This window comes from Poecilia mexicana, unplaced genomic scaffold (assembly GCF_051168715.1).
Source record: "Poecilia mexicana isolate PSO_F unplaced genomic scaffold, ASM5116871v1 scaffold_10, whole genome shotgun sequence".
In the NCBI taxonomy this organism is placed as follows: Eukaryota; Metazoa; Chordata; class Actinopteri; order Cyprinodontiformes; family Poeciliidae; genus Poecilia; species Poecilia mexicana.
The window spans coordinates 18615740-18635350 of NW_028263379.1; the positions used below are offsets into that span (position 1 = coordinate 18615740).

General features: G+C 39.9%; 1 protein-coding gene across 1 annotated transcript; it reads right to left on the bottom strand.

The window, feature by feature from the left end:
- Positions 1 to 5926: 5926 nt before the first annotated feature.
- Positions 5927 to 19558, bottom strand: LOC106920848 (E3 ubiquitin-protein ligase RNF38-like). Its single transcript, XM_088009518.1, has 13 exons — positions 19255 to 19558; positions 18232 to 18774; positions 13817 to 13869; positions 13493 to 13674; positions 11160 to 11562; positions 10067 to 10207; positions 9746 to 9934; positions 8827 to 8988; positions 8631 to 8731; positions 8448 to 8529; positions 8241 to 8362; positions 7807 to 7906; positions 5927 to 6834 (listed from the first exon to the last, which is right to left on the bottom strand). Exons 2-13 carry the CDS (start codon positions 18521 to 18523, stop codon positions 6772 to 6774), a joined length of 1890 nt encoding a protein of 629 aa, XP_087865644.1. The 5' UTR covers positions 18524 to 18774; positions 19255 to 19558; the 3' UTR covers positions 5927 to 6771.
- Positions 19559 to 19611: the final 53 nt, after the last annotated feature.

Consider the following 19611-nt stretch of genomic DNA (forward strand, 5'->3'; position numbering starts at 1 on the left):
TTCACAGACTAACTTACTTATCTGGCTTTGACCTTTCTCTCAACCCTCCTTCAAAAACACAATATTTTTCCATTTTCATCAACTCAGCAAAGAGATGAATTTGATGTCCATGGCCCGATGTGACATGATGGTCTGAGCAAATATGACAAAAATCAACCTCAAACAAATGTTCATGTAACATGGTAGGACATGTTGTGCTCACCTTTTTCAGTGATGGGTTGAAAAAGACTTTAAATCATAATCAACCAAAAGAAAAGAAGAAAAAAAAAAACGAGGAAAAATAACGATTGCTTTCACAATTTTAAAAGTTAGAACAGCCGCTGCATTTCTTAACAATCGGGAATATTCTTTTTTTTGCGTGTTTTTGTACCTGATGTATCAGTGCAAGATTTATTTTTAATCAAACTTCGTTTTAAAAAATCACAAGTGACCAGTTTTATTGCTTTGTCAGTGATGGTTTTGTTTTTAACTCACCCCTTTGCACCTGAGCAGGAGAAATTGATGAAGCCATGGAGCGTGCAAAAGATCAAAACAAAAAAAAAACTGTGTGATATTTTTTCTTTTAATTACTTAATTAAGAAAAGACACATGCAAAGACAATCAGAAAGAAGTTAAAATAATAAATTCACACTTTATCCAAGTATTTAAAGAATAACAACAGAACAAAAAAAAACATTTTCTGAGTGTATTTTCTCATTTAAACTTTCTAATCAATGCATTTATTCAAAATACATCCATACATAATGCATGCTGGTTGCTCAGAAATGGAAATGAGCTTTTGTTTGTGTTTTTCACTCTAAAGGACAGCAACAGTCGGGGGGGTTTTATCTTATCAGATGACTTAATGAACTTTGTTCATCTCTCTGTGGTTCACACCAGCTCCCTGGAGAGAGAATTATCCATCAGACTGGGAAGAAGACCAGAGGCTCCTGCTGTCCATGTTCCCGCTGTGTAACGCGCAGCACACAATGTGTTGATGTAGCATATCAGAAACGGAAAGGATTGCATTGATAGATTCAAAGCTTTGCACCGCAGCTTTTCCGCTCCCCACATACTTCTTCCACCTGTCTGAGACACACCTCACGCTCCACGAGCGACAGCGAAGTCCTCTGGCAACCCAAAAAGGATGACAGCATGTAAATCCACCTCAGAGAGAGGGAACCCTATGACATAAAAAACACTCAGACAGACAGACAGACAGACAGACAGACAGACAGACAGACAGACAGACAGACAGACAGAGATTGACCTGCCATGTCATGCCCTGCTAATGTGTTCAGTTCAAGGAGAGTTAAAAAAAAAAAGGTTTGGAGAAAGGCAAACACAGAGTGTGCCAGTACACACCCGCTTATGTGTGAATAAACGTGAGGCAGGCAGAGCTTGATGCCCTCACTTTCCTTTTATATAACGGCAGGATGGAGAAGTCGTGTTCCCTGTCAGCCTGGGACAGTCTGCACACTACACACATGCTCTCCCACACAAGCAAGAGTTTTTCATCTCTGTTTTTTTTTTTTTTTTTTTGCTTTTATACACAATAAAAGTCGAGTACAAGAAAGAGAGAATTTAACCATCTCTTCTGTGAAATATATAAAGCATATATGAAATATACATCGCTTTTGTCCTCAATCCATCCACGCATTATTCTTCCGTCTATCCATTTTAACATGTGTCAATTTATCGACCTATTAATTCATCCTCTCAATTATTCATTCATCCATGTATTTGTCCGTCATGTCCATCCGTCCTTCCATTCATTAGTTTTTCCACGCCTTCATCTATTTGTTCTTCTATGTGCCCATTCATCTAACCCTGTTTACATCTATCCATTTATCTACACAGTCATTTATCCTTTTTTCGTGTCATCCTTCTGTGTATTCAGACAGACTTTGTCCATTGGTCTTTACACTGTTTTCATTTTTCGATCTTTCCATCCTTCCAGCCTGTGCTGTTTCCGTTTTAGTGCCTGTTAACTCTTGAGATACATGCCTTATGTATAGTGTGAACTTTTGTGTTTATAATTTCAAAATTGGCCCGAAAACACAGAAGACTCTGACAATTTCAATGCAGGTGCTTTTAATTTAATATTCGGTTGTGAATTTTGGAAAATCTGAAGAATAACGAGGATCACTGAACAACATGTCAGACAATGATTCAGTGCTCTGAAAAACATCCATTGAGCTGATGGCAGAAAATGTTTGCTCGTGTAATCAGAATAAAGGCTTTCTGAAGAATGACTGCGTTCATTGGTTACATAATTGTTCAATGTGATGCCCTCTCTCCCTCTTTCTAATCTGATACTGAAAGACACAAATGGGGAAAACTGATCTTCTTCTCTGTCACTGCGAGACAAGCTGTCTGAAACACATCGGTTGTTGGAGCAAAGCCTCAAGACATCGACACACACACACACACACACACACACAAACCCAGAGTGAGACCAACCAACCAAACAGAACATTCAAACCAGAACTTTCACCACTGGGATTCCTCTCGGGTGCTAAAGCTCAGCTGTGGAAAATAAATAAATTAATAATAGGCAAAGCAGTTCATGAGGAAATCAGATGTGATGCATTTTAAAATGTTTTGTAGCTGTAACAAATATGGGGAATGTAATCCACACTGTGTAAAACGGACTTGTGGGTATTCCAAGGTTTAACCTTCACAATTGCATTAAATTTTTCAAATAAATATTGGATCGAGTTGAATATTTTTTTTTAGCTAATTGGCTAATTTCTTCTGTTAAAGTTGGGCAACTTTGAACAGCCTCAGTAAGAAATATAATATTATGTCTGGGTAAAACATGGGTAAGACACGGCAAGCTGCGTCTGTTCCCGGAAATGTCTGCGCCGCCAGTTCCAGACAGAAGTCCCCCATCACTTCCACTTCAGTGCAGAGGAAGCAGGTTAAAGGAGTGGGTGGTGATCACGGCTGAAGCAAAGAGGCAGAGGAGGAGGCTGAAAGGGAGGGTGCATACGTAAAAAGACAAGAAGAGAGCAAGGAGAGCCAGGGAGAAAGAGGCGTTTGAGGAGAAAGCGCAGAAACAGGAAATGAGGTGATGGAGCAGAAGATCGGGGTGTGTTAGGGGATGCATTAGTAAAAGAAAACTGGGGACTAGAAGCTAGAAGTTAGGTGGGATAAAAATAAAAAAAATAAAATAAAAAAACCCTTGGTGACTCATCAGGTCAGGAAAAAGAGGCACCTCATTCCATTAGGCAAAAAGTTTAAATTTAGAGCTGCTGTCACCCTGTTGCTTTTCATGCCATGCATGCTGGCACCAAGTTTTAAATGAAGCAACTTTTGTGAAATAAAATCCTGTCACTTCTTTCAAATATGATGTGTTCATCCCTTTTTATGTGTGTTTTTTTTTTTTTTGTGAGTTTAGCTGTAGGATGGTGTGGGGTCTCGTTTTTCTTCAGTATTTAAGTAAAGGCCTTCTGTTAATGTTTTTGCTTTAATGAATCAGAAAGGATGCATTCGTGTTCAGCCATGTTGCATTCGAATGAAGGTGAATCTTTAACAGGGCACACAGAGTGTTTGCATTGTTTTGCATGACATTTGGTAAATGTTGTTGTTGGGAATGTTTAGAAGTAGCCATGTAGCAGCAGCATTGTCACATGTGGCGTACAAGGGGTGTAAGATTTGAAGCATTCATGCTGTGGAATTTTTCAGCCATATTTAGTGAAGCAGTAGTGACAACTGTTCTGTACTTTGTGCGAATTATTTTACCGACTGAAATGGCTTTCTCCCCAGGGCAGCGCAGGTTGGTGGGCGCAGAGGTAATCAAAACACAAAAACACCACCAGCTGGAAGTTTTCAGTTTGCACTGTATGGCCACTGCATGGCTGATGATGTTGAATTAATATGGCCATGATCTGTGAAACCCTGATACAAAGAAAAAAATAAAAGTCCAGAAAAGACCAATTTGTTTTTTAGTGTTTGATGTGTAATTAGTTTCACAATGAAAACTTGATTTTATTTGTGCAAAACAGGCTTCATTGGGGGAGTGAGTGTTTTTACCCGTGTGTTGGGAAGCAAAAGCAGCTCCTGCAACCACTTACAAGAACTGAATCTGGTGGCAACACATGATTTAACAGTCTCCCAACTTGACTATTAGAGCTTGATTTATACCAATGTTTGCATCTTTCATGAATACGCAAACAGACACAAAATGTTATGGCACAACCAAGAACTTGGGTGTCAGACCTGACAGCAGGAGTTTTCACTGTCGCTTTGAGACTTGATTCAATAGCGCTGAGAAAAATACACAACATTCAGATGTAGGCTTAAAATACAAAATAATGATTAAAAAACCCAGTATTCGTGTGCAAACAAAAATAATTTCAACATGTTTTCCTAAGTTGAATATCTCCATCTTTTCTCGATCTTGACCTCTGAATCCAACATATGTGTGGTTCTAATGCAAAATCGTAATTCTGACACCAAAAATTAGGTGCATCCAAAAACAGATTACATGATCCTACTTCTTTCCTGGTGTTTTCTGTATGGTGTGCCCTCGTAAGTACAGTGACATTTGTGTTTTGTGTGCCTCAATCAGCCCCAGGCAAGCCACTTGTGAAAATGAGGCCATTTGTGCATGAAAGCCTAGAGGTGACACCTGGCCTTTGAATTTCAACATACAACATTTCATAGGTTTGTACAGTAGCACAAATGCTGTTCATCAGCAGAAGCACAGGACAACGGCACTGCTGCAGGGAGACGTGGTGGACGGCTCATCTGTGCACAAACTCTACGCTGACATTTCTGTCACTGTGAAGTGTAAGAATATTTCACCAAAAGTAAGCCGTCGTTTTAAAAGGAACAACAATTACAAGGTTCTGAAATGACTCGAGTTTAACCTCAAACAAAAACTGGATTTGAAAACTGCATTTAAAAACCACAGTAAGTACAACCTTCTGCTTCTACTGGACTGAAGAGAGAAACTAGATGCTGCTCAGAAAAAAGCATCTTAATCACTGATCACTAGCAAATTTCACCACTTCTACTGAACTAACCTTCAACGTCTCTTCAGAACAAAAGCCAAATGTGTACCAAATGTAGCAAAATGATCCTAGCAGGATATTATCAACAGAATAGCAGAAAAAAATAAAAACAAAATAAGTTTAGACCTTGGCTAAATTAATACAATGTGGTGGGACGTTAAGAAACCTCTAAATTGCTGCAATCTTGTTAAGAGGGACATGATTCCTTCGACACGATGCAACTTATAGTCAAACAGAACAAAGTCCCTGAGTTACAACTGCTAAATGTTTCAACAACTGTGTTTATAATAAAAACCTCATTACTGCTCTTAATATTTTTCATCATTTTACTCATTACTTAATTTTCTCTCTTGAGCAAAGATATGATCCAAGTCGGTAAATGCAGAACAGTGGCAACATCTAGTGGTCAATAAGGTTATTGCATCCAATAAAATCTGTTCGCTCTGATGCTGCGTTCCAGTAACCTCGGAACTCACCTCTAGCCTGAAATAAGTCTGGATTTCAAAATGGCCACGACCATCGACATAGTTTGCAGTACCGCTTACAAGCACAATTTTAAGCTTTAAATTTCATAAGCAAACACCATTTTTAATTTTAGTTTACAGTTGCAGGCAGGTGTTAAGTGTAACATTTGATTTTGGACTCACAGTTGTATGAGAGTCTAGTAAAATAGCTTTACTACATCTTAGTAATGTTGACGTGAGGAGCAGCCATGATGAAAATCCTACTTCGATTAGCATTCTGGTTGATTTTTTTCGACTAGGAAGTCAAAATTTCCAAATTCCGAGTACAACTTGAATGCAGCTTAAGCTTCAGGTTAATATACATCATGACAAGTAGCCCAATAAAACCGCATATTTTTTTCCTCACTCCAATTCTCAGTCTTTACTTATAAACAATTATTACAAAATACAAAATTTAAAAAGTTCATATCAAGCCTTTTATTTGGTATATAGATATTCATATATTTTTACAGTATATATAGATATATGCAACATGTGCCACTGCAAAACCACAAACGTTTTCTTTGAAAAGAAAGGAAAATATATTTGTTAAAAGTCAAAGTGGTGCTATGAAGCATTTGTAATTAGAACGGAATGATGAGGTAACTTTCAGGCAGGAAAACAACCAGTTATACTGCTAATAATAATAATAATAATAATAGTAATAATAATATTTCAAACGAGCAACTGAGAAATACAGTGGCAGCATGGACCCTTAGTGTCAAACTAGAGAAAAGTCTATAACATACATACACACCGAGTATGCATACAGACAGTGCATAAACATATAAAAACAGGAAGAAAAGTCAATCATAAGAGCCAAAAAAAAAAAAATCATTGTTACTTTTGTCCAATACAGAAGAACAATTCATGCATGCTCCAGAATCCCTAAAATCCATCCCACACCTACACACACACTGATAACACAGTCATGTACCGAAGCCCTGCAATATAGAGCTGACCAATGTCTGCACAGTTGTGGTGCATACACATCTACGCAGACACACACACACACACACAGTACTGCAGGAAGGTGGGTCATTCACTTAAACGTGAGAACCTGTGTGCATGTATCGAAAGGAGTGTGACAAGTTATCGGAGTAAAGAAAACATGTACGATTAACTATGGGGAATAAAGTGCTCCACCGACATGTAAGGTAACGCTGCATGTGTGTGTATGAGAACGCAAATGTGCATCAATTTATCAGGAGCAGGCAGTGCTAGATGTGTTAGACCAACAGCAGGAAGCGTATGGCTCCCTCTTGTGGTCACTCTGAGTCTCTCTGGACCTCGGAGGCGTCGGCTCGACAGATCGGACACGTCCTGTTGGCCTGAAGACAAACAGAGGAGACATGTCATATCAGCAGTGTTCTCAGCAGCAACACTGAAACGAATTAAAAAAAAAAAAAAAAAAAAGATGCAAAAACTCACTGAGAAATTAAAATGCCTCACCAGAAATTAGAATATAACAGCCCAAAATTATGAATTCACAAAGATAAATATAACATAAGACAGGAATTGCATGTTATAGCTATGTTATGATCTACAGTACACAATCACGGGGAAGATAGATGACCTGTCAGGTGTTTAGCAGACGGTTTCTGACCCTAAACGTAATTGCTACAACAGCTACAGAGCTCTGAATACAAGAACATTGATGGAAAGTTGAAGAGAAGAAAAACTTTCTGGTAGAAAAAGGAACACAAGAGATAATGACTGCCTAGAAAGACTTGAGAGGTACAGCTTCTAATTTTTTTGAGGACCAATGTGAAGTTTATACAGTCAGTGATGACATGTCATCTGTTGGAGTTTACCTTGTACTACTCTGTTCAATAAATATAGAAGAACATGTCAGAGCACTCAATGTTTCCATCTGGCAACAAGCTTCATGGAGATGCTGGTTTCACTTTGCAGCAGGAACCTGCCCACATTGCAAAAAGTACCAATAGCTACTTTAATTACCCTGAGCTTGATTGGCCACAAACTGGCCTGACCTGAAGCCATCAAAGGTGACAGACACCAGAACCAAACATTAAAGATTAACTGAAGGCTTATTCAACCAATACTTCCTGAACACTTCAATTAATAAGCTCTTCTCGTTGAAATGAAGAAGTCAGTCAAGTAAAAGGAGCCACAACCAAGTCTTGATACATACTGTACAGTACATGGACATACTTTTCAGTAAGTTCACCTTTCGACTGAATCGTTTAATAAACTGATTTTTGCACGATTATACAAGTCATGATTATCAATAAAGACAAAGGTTGAGAGTTCCTCCTGGACTCAGGGGGGCGCCAGCTCACCCTCAGCCACTTGTCCACACACTTTCCATGGAACTCGTGACTGCAGGGAAGGACTCGCAGCAGTTGACGGGACTCGAAATCACTCATACATACCACACACCTGTAACCAGACTTGTGTTAGTGTACAGTTCTGCAGCACACAAATCCTGCTGTGTAAACGTGCAGAAAGAAGCTTGTGCTTCCAGAACATTATTCTGAAGAGACCTTGTCTGTTTAGGTGACATTATTCTTACAGCAGACGGATATCTACAGTCGTCTTAAAGTAACAAAGTCACACCAAGTGTGGAAAACTTCTAGATGCTTCTGGATTTAGAAAACGCACAAAACATGCAGATTAAAGCCATCACTTATAAACTGCAGTCTGTAACACAAAGAAAACAATAATATTTGGCTTTTATCAGCATGTGAAGGTGCTTTGAAAGGGCAGTGCTCACAGTGTTTGCTCAGACTGATGGTTATTTGGGTTGAATCGATAGGAAGGGAGTTGTTCAATGTCCCCCTTGGTCAGTCCGCGGAGTTTGGCCTCTCCCAGGCGCTCAGCAAGATTCAGGAGGGCCTTTGGGGAAAACATCAGCAACAATGAAAGAGTATAAAAGCCTGAATCTGGCAACGATAAACATTAATAACGGCATAAAGCAAACCTCATAGTTCTCCACTTCTCCGTCATCTACATCCAGCTCCAGGCTGATTGCAGGACCCGTGGGCTGGACTGGCAGCATTGATCTGTGCAAAGAGAAATCAATTAAAAAGTCATCAGGACAAAATTATGAAACTGTAATTATTTTTGCTGTTTTTTAGGTTGGCATGTTTCCCAGTGAACTTACAGGAAGTAAGGCAGGAGGCTGGGGTGATAAGGCGAAGGTGGAAGCTGTTGCGAACGGTACCGCCGTCCTGGGAGACGCCGAGGAATGAAATTTGGATAAGACTTCAGGGAAGATAAACGAGACACATGTCAGAGTTAATTCACACAGAAAGAAGAAATGTTCAGCTTTAAAATGCATTTATTTTTCCAAAGCTCACCACTCCAAAGAACTCCTGTGGCAGGGGCTCGTGGGAGAGGAAGTGGAGAGGCGTCGAGTGTGGGGTGAGGGCTGGGTGTGCGGCGGGGGAGTAGTGGAGCCCAGCACCCAGAGAAAGATGCTCCCCCAGCAGCTCCACGTCGTTCTCTATCCTCTGTAAAGGCTGCAGAGGACAAAAAAAATAATAATTTTATTTGTCTATCACAGAAAATAAATTCAAAACAATTAAAAATATTGGAAAGTAGTTTAAAAAAAAAAGCTGAAAAATAATTTTACCACCTTTTTTTTAAGTCTGACAAAAGAAACACAAGCAAATTAATTTGGGTCTAGAAACAAAATTTCCTAATAAAACCTTTAGAAAGAAACTGACGGGATTAACGACTGTGCCAACTTTAAAAATTAAAGGCTAATTTAAGCAAATGTCTTTTTAGACACCATTACATCACATATAACCTTCCCACATAATAATTGTGATTACAAAACACAACCAGCAAAATGTGTCCAGCATGAGTGGCAGCAAGTGTGAAAAAAAGAGAAAGACTGTCTGCCTCTGTATCAACCAACGCCAGCACCTTGACATTAATGTTGCACAATCCTGATCCATTTTATCAGAGACAAGACTCTGTAATGAAGTCTTTATCCATTTTGCTCCTTGTTCATTTACACAACTGTAAATTGTTAATAAATTAGAAGTTTAAATGATCATATTTTTGTTCACACACTAAGGAACAGCCTTACTGCTTTTTGTTAATGTTCAACCAATGAGTAGCGATGTCCCTAATAGATGAAGATTCAAAAGGTTTTTACATTTACAGATTTATTTTCCCCCCAACCAAACACACAAAAGATTTTGAACAAAAAGATGCGAACAAAGATGAGCACGGCACTTTGGCCCGTCGACTGCGAGGCTTCTTACTCACTGATCGAGCCTGCTGCGCCGGATAAGGTCCAAACTGCGCCGGCTGCGGCAAGTGAGGCGGGTGGTGGGAGAGATGCGTTGGAGGGTGGGCGAGGTGAGGAGGGGGGATCAAGAAGGTCGGGTCGCTGGACAGCAACGAGGGGAACGGGTAGGGCATGGGCAAATGCTGAACGGAACAAGTCTGAAGAACCTGACGTAGATATGAAAAGACGTTTTTCCACTTGGCGAAGAATGTTGACTGAAGAATGTCAAAGATATCATGTGGAGAAGATATTTGTTTGAGAAAACGTTGAACTAAAATGACTTAAAAACTAACACTTACAGGAGGAGGGACGCTGCAGACGGGATAGTGCTGCCCGCTGAAAACCACAGAGCATGCTGGGATCTGCTGCGGGGCGGAGCGAGGCGGCAGGCCGGGCGGCACACCCGGAGGGGAGACCGGGTACGATACCGGAACCGAACCCTGAAACCAAACAGAAGATTTTAAACACAGTGATTAAAAGCCCACAACAACGCCTGCCAACAAGCAAAGCATTGCCATTTGTTGCTCCAACTGCAATATTATTTAAAGTGGAAAACAGAGCTGAGCTGCAGCTTTGATCGTCTGTCTTTCAGTTTTCGATAAATGCTTTGAAATGTGCATGGACTTCTGCAGAAATATATATATAAAAAATACTTTAAGTGTTACCAAAATGTCTCAATTCAAAAACTTCTGGAAATTTTAACTTTTGTTTGATTACGTTTAGTTAGGAAAATGTTGCTGGTTCTTTGAGTTAGTGGTACTGGATCCAAACAAAAATGAAGGATTTTTTTTCTTTTTCTGTGTTTTAAGATCATTCCCATGGTTGCACTAAAGCAAATGTTGCTAAACCGTATCAGAATTTTCTTTAACAAAGGTTAAAAAAAGCATTGCTATAATGTTGGCAGTTCTTAGTTTTGACTCATTATGATTTTTCTTTAATTTAACCTGCAAATTACCAATCAAGCATCTGCAATTGTTACACAGGGCAAGATCCTTCCTTTTAGAGGAAACTTATATTAACTTTAGTTTATACACGTATTAAATACAAATGTGGCAGAAGACAAGCCCAACTTACTAAGTGTTGACTTAAAAAACGGTTTCTATGGTTCTAGACGATGGTCTCAAATCAAAAAGTATTTTTCAGTTCTGAAGTATTTGCTATACATGGTGAACAATTAAAAATAAATCTCCAACGTACCCAATTTAAAGCAAGCAGACAAACAGCAAGAAAATTTGTATCAAGTAAACCTGGATTACTGCGAATCTAGACAGACATTTGTTGCACTGTAAAAAGCAGGTCTGGCTTCTGATGTTTAGTTAATTTAATCTTCTCTTTGCATTTTCTGCACCTTTATAAAAACAAATAAATCTGCTTGATTCCCCTTAAGCCCACCTGTTCCTGGAGGTCTAGGACCCCACTGCTCTGTTGCTGGGATGGGTGGGGGTGTGGGTGCTGCGGATGGGCTCCAGGGTGCAGCAGCCTGGGCGACAGGTTCGGCGACTGGTGCAGGGGCCTCGGGGAGGGGTTGGGGGGATGGTAACCTGGACGGTCTTCGGGGCTGGAGCCCGGCCCTCGCGGGGGTTGCTGGCTGTAGGGTGGGTAGCCCTGAGGAGGAGCTGGGTGGCGGTAGTTTTCGTCCTGATGTCCCGGCGACGGGCCGTGGTGGGAGTGGAGATGGTGGTGATGGTGGTGGCTGTTTGGGTGGTGGTGGTGGTGGTGATTGTTGTTGCCGTTATAGTGGTGGTGGTGGCGGGTCAGACGGTCTCGCCGGCCACGCTGGCGTCTCATTGGAGGGCTGGAGAGAAACAGCAGGAAAACTAAAGAAGAGCCAAAAAGAGCCATGTTGATAAACTACAAAAAAAAAAAAAAGGTTTAACTTGAATTTCTGGCTAAACCTGGAATATTTAGGGAGAAACACTTTAGGCTGATTGGGGTAAACAAATGCAAAATTAAAAGCAGGAAGCAGCTATAAAACTTCGTTGTGCTATAAGGTAGAATGTCCAAATCTGGACATTAAAATAAAATAATCTGAAAACTCAATGATAAAAATTATAAAGAAAATTGCATTATTTTTCCAATGTAAGCAATTCCCAATTTTTTTCATTACTTAAATCTGAAAATATGTGCACAAGTGAACTTTAAAAAAAAAGACAAATGTATCTCTTCCGTTTGTCTCTTTCAAACTGTTTCTTCCTACAAAACCCAACATCTTGACATCTTTGCCTGTGTTTGAGATGTCAGGATGTTTCTTGTAGCTGTCGTGTTACTGTAGTGCACACAAACACACTAGATTTAAACTTTAGCCTATAAGAACTGGAACCCTCCAAGCTGCTTCAAAATGTCCTGACAGACAACAGATCCTGAAACGACGTCCATCCACAAAACATGGACGTTTTTAAAACCTCAACAGAATACCCAGCAGTATCAGGTTTTCCCTAAATGAATGCCCTGATTAAGGTAGATTAGATTTTCAGAGAACTTTAAAATAATAAAACAGAGAACATGAAATACTGATTACTCTGTTGGAGACAAAAATATGAACTCATCATTTAATTCAATATAATTATGTGATTGAAACAATGTGAAAACAGCTCACAGCATGAGAAAAGATCTTATTTATGGTGATGGCTTGTTGACATTTATACACACACACACACACACACACAGATCAGTATTTTACAGTCTACCAGCTTCTCTAGTAGAGGTGCCTTGTATTTTTGCTCCATTCGTCTTCACATCAATTAACAAGCTTCTCTAATGAATGTTGGTCCATCACATAAAATGCTACCAAAAATACATTCAAGTTGTTTTCTATGATATCCCGAACTAAAATGTGCAGCAAATGTTATATTGTTGTGCACTTCTTTGTGTGAGACTAATATAATATCTCAAAATACATTTAGGTTGGTTGTCGTTATGTGACAGAATGAGGGAGTATGAAGGCGCTATTGGACATGGAATATTCAACTAATGTGACCAAGTTTTAACGAAAAGACAGAAATCTAAATTGGACCAAGTATATGGACATAAAGGCTTTCATTTCCTCTTCATTTGAACCAATTAATTAAAAATGTGGACAATGACAGTAGAACAAGGTCTAAACAGGATTTCCACAACAAAGTTTTCACACCAAGAGATCCTTAAACAAAGCTGGACTGTTGAATGCGAGTTCTGTGAAACAAAGAGCCATTAATTCAATTTACATGATTAAATGGCACTATGGAGTGGAGAGAAAAATCCCACAGGTATCTTTAACAAATAATTTATGTTGTAATTTATTCAATTATCTTGGTAAAGTTTTCTGCTCCCTTATTTATTCCCTCTCTAGCACTTTCTTCATGCTTTCCTCATATACTAAAACTTCCCTGAAGTTTTGCCATAATTAAAGCAATTAAAATTGCTTTTAATTATGACACATTTTATATGCATACTTGCACATTACATAATTAGAGCATGTATTCATCATACATTTATTCATGTTTCTCTTCTTGTTTAAGTGTCTCTTATCACACCCGTCTATATTTAAAGACTTGATGCTTACTGTGTATTTTTTTTTTCACAACGTCTGATGAAGAACAAAGTGATAAAAACCTCTCCTCGGTGCAAAACCTGAACCTCAAGAGATAGTCTGCAGCATGCAAACCTCTTGTGTTTGCTCTTCTTTTTATTGTTTACTATTCTAATCAGTAGATGGCACTTTCAAGGGGACTGTGTCACAAACATACCTGCGGCGGTTTCTGACAGGTGTGTGGCATCTCTCCGGCATGTAGTGGGGGTGGGGCCGTCGGCTCGGGGGCAACTCCCACGGCCGAATGGGAGAGGAAGGAGTGGAGGGAGGAGCCGAGCCGAGGTCCAACATGGACTGCTGGGAAAGACGCTGCCTTTTGGGGCTTGGGCTGTCCTCCATCTGCACATAAAGGAGAAGGAATAAATAAGGGAGCAGATAAAAAGGGAAGGACGCATGGGACTGAGCAAACAATGAAATACAAATTCTATTCAAACCAGGAGCAAAGCAGGGACAGCAGGAAGTAATGGTCTTTGATGCTTACTTTGTCTCGATCCTCACTGCACACATTATCTGGATGAAAATGCAGCAACCCTCCTGTAGAATAATAATTAAAAAATACTTCATCAGATAAAAACAAAGCTGAGAAAAACATCATCACAAGACAGTGAGCGTCTCTTGCTTAGCCAACATATCTACAGTAAACAAAAAGGAGGATGGTCATCATGTATGCCAAAAAGCAAACAATACGGTGATCGAACCCGGTTGGCTGCTTGGTTTCAATCGGTGACAGAGGTCTGATACAGATTTATAGTTAAGTTCACAAAGTAAGATTTTATTTAAAACCATTTACTGATGTAAAGAACAAATAAAAGACACAGAACAACCTCGCAACATATTCTTCTAATTCAACACAAAAAGCTTGGAAAGACAAACCGCCATCAATGAAAAGGGACATCACAATGGAGTATCACTGTATGTTTTAGTTAAAACTCTCTACAGCTTTATTACTAACATTAAAGTGTGTCACCCAAAACAGACCAGGCAGAAACTTACTACAATATTTACTTATGCAAATAAGTCGTTCATTTGTTTATATCAGACGTTCAAATTGCAAGGTTGACTTTCTTTGTTTAAGCATTGTAAGCCAAATATGTTTTGGTTACAACTGCAGGCTAGCTAAACCAAGGATGCAAATTGAAAATGGATGCAAATCTTAACATAATCTTAATTGTGTGGATTATGGTCCACATTTAATCAGCCAAAACATCAGCAACAGCAAATCAATCACAACATAGTTTTAAAATAGAGCTCTAAATCTACCATTTTACCAACAACTACTGTCACTATAATAACAGCTATAACATTAAATAATGATTTTAAGCTCATATAACTGCTATAAGTTGCCCTGAGCAAAACTATTAACCATTTATACATTGACATCTTAGCCTTATCATTCAACATTTTTCCACAATAAGCAGCAAACAAGGTCCCTTCAGAAATACTGAAGGAGCAAAAAAAGTTCTTTAACTTCTTTTATACAACACAAGATAACCTTCTAGAATTCAGTATTTTTTTCCCTAAATGCATCTAGATGACATTTACTTTGTTTTCCAAAAAAAAAAAAAACAAGAGCTCTAAAGCAAAGTCTGCTACATTTAAAAAAAATGAATATAATGAGAGTTTTTATTTTCTCATTTCAGAGAACATGAAAGCGTTCTGCTTCTACCCCAACAATAACATTTTATAAAAATATCACCATAATAACAAAGAAGAATATGACCACTGAACCTAATTAATACCCAGATTTATGGAAAGGGTTCTCATCTATTTATATGACATGTGCAGTGTGGATGCAACATGAGCACGGACACATTAAACTGATAAACATTCTCTTGCTTACAACAAAAAAAAAACAAAAAAAAAACACAGGTTATGTGTCACCAAAAATAGGGCAGAAACTCATCCCTTTATTCCTTCCTGATTCTAAGCCCGCCTTAAACCAAAAGCCTTTTGGGTTAAACAAACCCCTTTGATTTTCTTGTTTTTGTGACATCACTCTCGAGTCATACAACCTCTGTAGAAGCGGACAACTCGAACACCGTCAGTAGCTCATGACAACTACAGCAAGGCCAATGCACCGCACTTTTATATATCCAACAAGCCTATTTCTTTTTCCCTCTGTTACATCTCAAACTGTCCAGAACCCAACACACCCATTTTTTTATGGAAAACTAGGTCTAGTTATGCTGATTCATCCCAAGGGCAAAAGGAGAAGGGATTTCAAGCCAGAACGGACGGGTTTCACTGGCGAGCAGACATGACCCTGTTTCCTTCAAGCATAGTTGCTAGGGAAGACTGACACCATTTCTCCCTTCCCAGCCAAACACGATCGAAAACCGAGCAAGGTCTTACTGCAACTAGCTTTTATATGTTGAGCCACTAATAGAAACGCTGTTTTTAGAGACGCAATCCATCTACAGTAATGTGGTGTCGCAATTAAAAGTAGTTCTGTTATCAGTCCGTGTGGGTGGGTTGCAACATTGATTATTATTAAAGCTGCGCTGTGCAACCACATGCTCCAGACCCAGTACGATCAGTCCTATACTGCACAAATTGACGCCAAGGGATGTAAAACACCAAAAAGCACAACCAAATAAGCATTAATAGTCTTTGCCTGCACTCATAATATGCAGATGGTTGCTTAGGGGAGAGCTCAACAACATGCATGTTTAAGACCCCCAACAGAAACCTGCCTGTGGCCTGCAAGATTAGAAAACGACTCTCTTTGCATTTTGGCTTTTTGGGGACAGTGCTGCTAATACGACACAGTTTTATCGAAAGCTTAAATTTTAATCCATCTCAGAGCTCCCCCCCCCGCCCCTCACCCCTTTTTGATAAAATCCAGTCTGCTGTTGCAGAAGTTTTCTCTAGCAACTTTCCAGAGGTCAGCAGGGAAAACTCGCTGAACCTTGACGTGGAAAGTCAGGGCAAAAAGAAATAAGGGTATCTTGGTTGTTGCTTGATATTAAAATCTGTTTCATTCATATTATTTATTTTTGTTATGAATAAATACTTTATCGTCAGTCAACAGAGATAAATCTGACATGGCAGTCAATGTTTGTGTTTTCACAGAACAAAAACATAGACGTCGTCTTAACTTTTGTGCTTTTCAAAACATTCACCGTCCTCTGCTAAGCCTGACAATTTGAGGACAACACAGAGCTTCAAGGTGGCTGGATCTAACTTTAACACCATTAGTTGTCATGGATGAAAAGACTAAAAAAAAACTCAACCGAGAGTAACACACAAGTCAGCTGGTGTCACAGCAGTTAGCAATCTAAGGAGAGGGGGGAAAAAAAGAGATAAAAAAAGTAACATTCAATAAATTACTTCATTTTAAGCCGTTTAGAACGGCTGCTTCAAGGACTTGAAGGGCTCTGCATCAAGAACATCATGTATTTAGAGTCAAATGACTGGGAGCTTTCTGTGGGACATCTAAAACTCTGTCATCTGATAAATGGAAAATGGATTTTCAGTCCAAAACGCAACTTTTAAAAGTGCGTGCTTTTTAATTCTTTCATCTTAAAAAGAAAACGCTCAACTACCATTTAATCCAGACTCGACCGGCAGTGTGGAAAATGTGAAAAGAATCGCAGAATCCGGCTACAACACGTCAATAACTACGGTTCAAAGTCAAGCGCTTAATTAAAATAACCAGGTCTAAGTTAATATTTCTAATAAAAGTAGAGTGCTCCTTGAATTTCAAATAAATCAAAAGTTTGAGCAGTTTAAAGTAACAAACACCAGTGGGCAACAGGTGTCATTTGATTTGCTTGTAAACCATCAGTGCATCTGATGAAAGTGACCAATAGTTTTCCCCAGACATTTCACATCATCCAGAAATCAGATTCGGTCCTTTTAACGCGACGTTTGGTAAACATCTGTTCCAGGATGTCAACTTGCAAGAACGTTATGCCACTTGCAGCACGACGTTTGCGTATCTAACGCAAAAAATTTTCTTGTTTTGTTTTTCTGAATGCGTCGGAATTGTCAAGGAGAACCTAACAGACTTACTTTCACAAGTGGAGCATTACAGCTACGTAATGCAAGGAGGGTTTCTAAAATGAAGTATGTGGGTCAGTTAAAGTATTCAATGATTTTGTGTGGCACACGACTCCAATTTAAGAAGAATAAAAGTCTGTCAGCCCAGCACAACAAAGTTAATTTAGATGCAAACTTAAAAAAAAAAAAACATTAATGGAATATTTTTGATTGTAATCTTCTTAAAATGGAAAATGTTAGATGCAACACAAAGTGTTTGGCTTTTATTCACCAAGATTTTTTTATTGTAATGTCTGCATAAATGGGACTACAAACTAACTTAAGGAGATCCATTTAGTAAACTTGACAAAATACAGCAAGTGTCAGAGAATGACAGACCCTTATTTGAGTCTTGCCACTGAGAACATGTTAAAATATTTTTTGACCAAAATAAATAAATTACTTGAATATTTTTTATTTTATTTAGTTTCTTATGCTACATTTTAAAAATCTAATTTATGTTGCCTGTAAGCACTCTAAACTTGGCAATTATGGGGGGGAAAAGTTTTAACACCATTTGTTTTTACATTTGTTTGTTCTGGAACAAATCTCTGTAAAGGTAAAACAATGGCTTTCAGAAATCTACTTGGCCTTATTTTTTTTCTAACCTCTCAGATCAGTATAACCTTCACAGCTGAACTTCCACCACAACATTTAACATACAGCTGGCCCCTCTATGCGTCAGCTGGCAGTGAAAACACTAAAACCTTTTACTTAAATGCCTCAGAGCCTGATAAAGCTGCAAGTGGTCTGCCTGCATCCCTCAGGGGGTTTATCCTGTGTGAGTGTGTAATGATGCATCTACCCCCCCAACCCCCCTGGATGTGGGCCCCGTTTATTCTAAAGCCTGCTTACCTGCCCCGGGGTGTCTGTGAGCTCCGTGTGCAGAGTGGCGCTGCACCCCCGCGGACAGGTAGCTCCCCTGGGCGTGCTGCTGCGGCGGCGGCAGCGGCTGCTGCTGCTGCTGGCTCTCCGGGTAGCTCCGTCCTCCGTGGTGCGGCGCCCAGCCGGGGTTACTCGGCGGCGGGTAGCTCACCCCTCCTCCGCTGGCGCTCATCAAGCCCCCGTCGTTGCCTCCAACGCTGCCGTTCATGGAGAAATGATAGAAGCCAGATCGAGACCGCGACCGAGTCCTGGGGGGGTCCATGGCCGGAGAGGCGGTGGGCGGCGGTGGATGGATGGATAGATAGATGGGTGGATGAGGAGGTGGACTAGATGCAACCGCTTCTCCGCGACCAACTTAGCTATTACTTGAGAAGATCAGCTACTCGTAGTAATTTATGATGCATTTAAATGAGTATTTAATCAAATTAAATAAACCTGGAAGCTGCAGGTTCAGGGAAGCACAGCCCTGAAATAGCATGCAGACACAATCTGCTTCTGCTCCATTCGCTATCACTGTGTGGAAAAACGTTATTTCAGTTTATTCTTTTAGCATAATTGCAAGCAAAATATCTAAAGTAATACAGTTTATGTGTGTGCTCTACAAAAGAAATCGACAACAAAAATCAATTATGTTCCTCAATACCAGAACAAGCCTTTTTCTTCCTTTTGTCTCTCGCTTTGAACACTGTTATAAGAAATTAAAGTATTTTATAGGCACTGGTTACACGAGTGAGCCCGTTGCAAACACGTATATTTACCATCAACTTAACACCGCCTGCTCTTTGTCATCAAAACCCAACCAAGTTCAACACTTCAAGCCGTCAACCCGAGCAAAGATGGCTAGCTGAGGAGCGCTAGCAAACTAACCCGGATACTAGGCATTAAATAAAAGTTATCAGCATAGATTTGTGAGGGAAAATAGAAGTCAGGTGGAAGGACTGGCTATCGCAGGCAGCAAAGTTACACCCCCTCTTTTGTGTTGGCTAACTATACCTGCTCGGTCATTAACATAATGTCGATTTTCCAGCGAGCCCGAGGCTAACAGGAAGCGAGGTCTACGGGGAAAAACAAGTCCAACGCTGCCGACATTACAGCCCAGCTACCGTCGCTCTGCGCCAACGCTGAGCCGTTCCTCTGACACACGAACCCGCGGACGATGCCAACCCGCATGAGACCGCAAAGGGCAGCCTCGTCCGTCAACTAAAGCGGACGGTTTTTGTCTAATTTAAATCCCCTCTCGCATTCGCTATCGGGTGTTTTCTCTGGTCAGCGGGGAGTGGAGTGGAGATCAATCAATGGGAGCCTCGCATCTCTGTCAAGTCGCGATCAATCGATAACAGAGACTCATGG

Coding starts and splice junctions, on each gene's coding strand:
- LOC106920848 (XM_088009518.1), bottom strand. CDS start 18,523: ATGGACCCCCCCAGGACTCGGTCGCGGTCTCGATCTGGCTTCTATCAT. Junction 13,870..18,231: donor TCACAGACACCCCGGGGCAG/GTAAGCAGGCTT, acceptor ATTATTCTACAG/GAGGGTTGCTGCATTTTCAT. Junction 10,208..11,159: donor TCCTAGACCTCCAGGAACAG/GTGGGCTTAAGG, acceptor GTTTGGTTTCAG/GGTTCGGTTCCGGTATCGTA.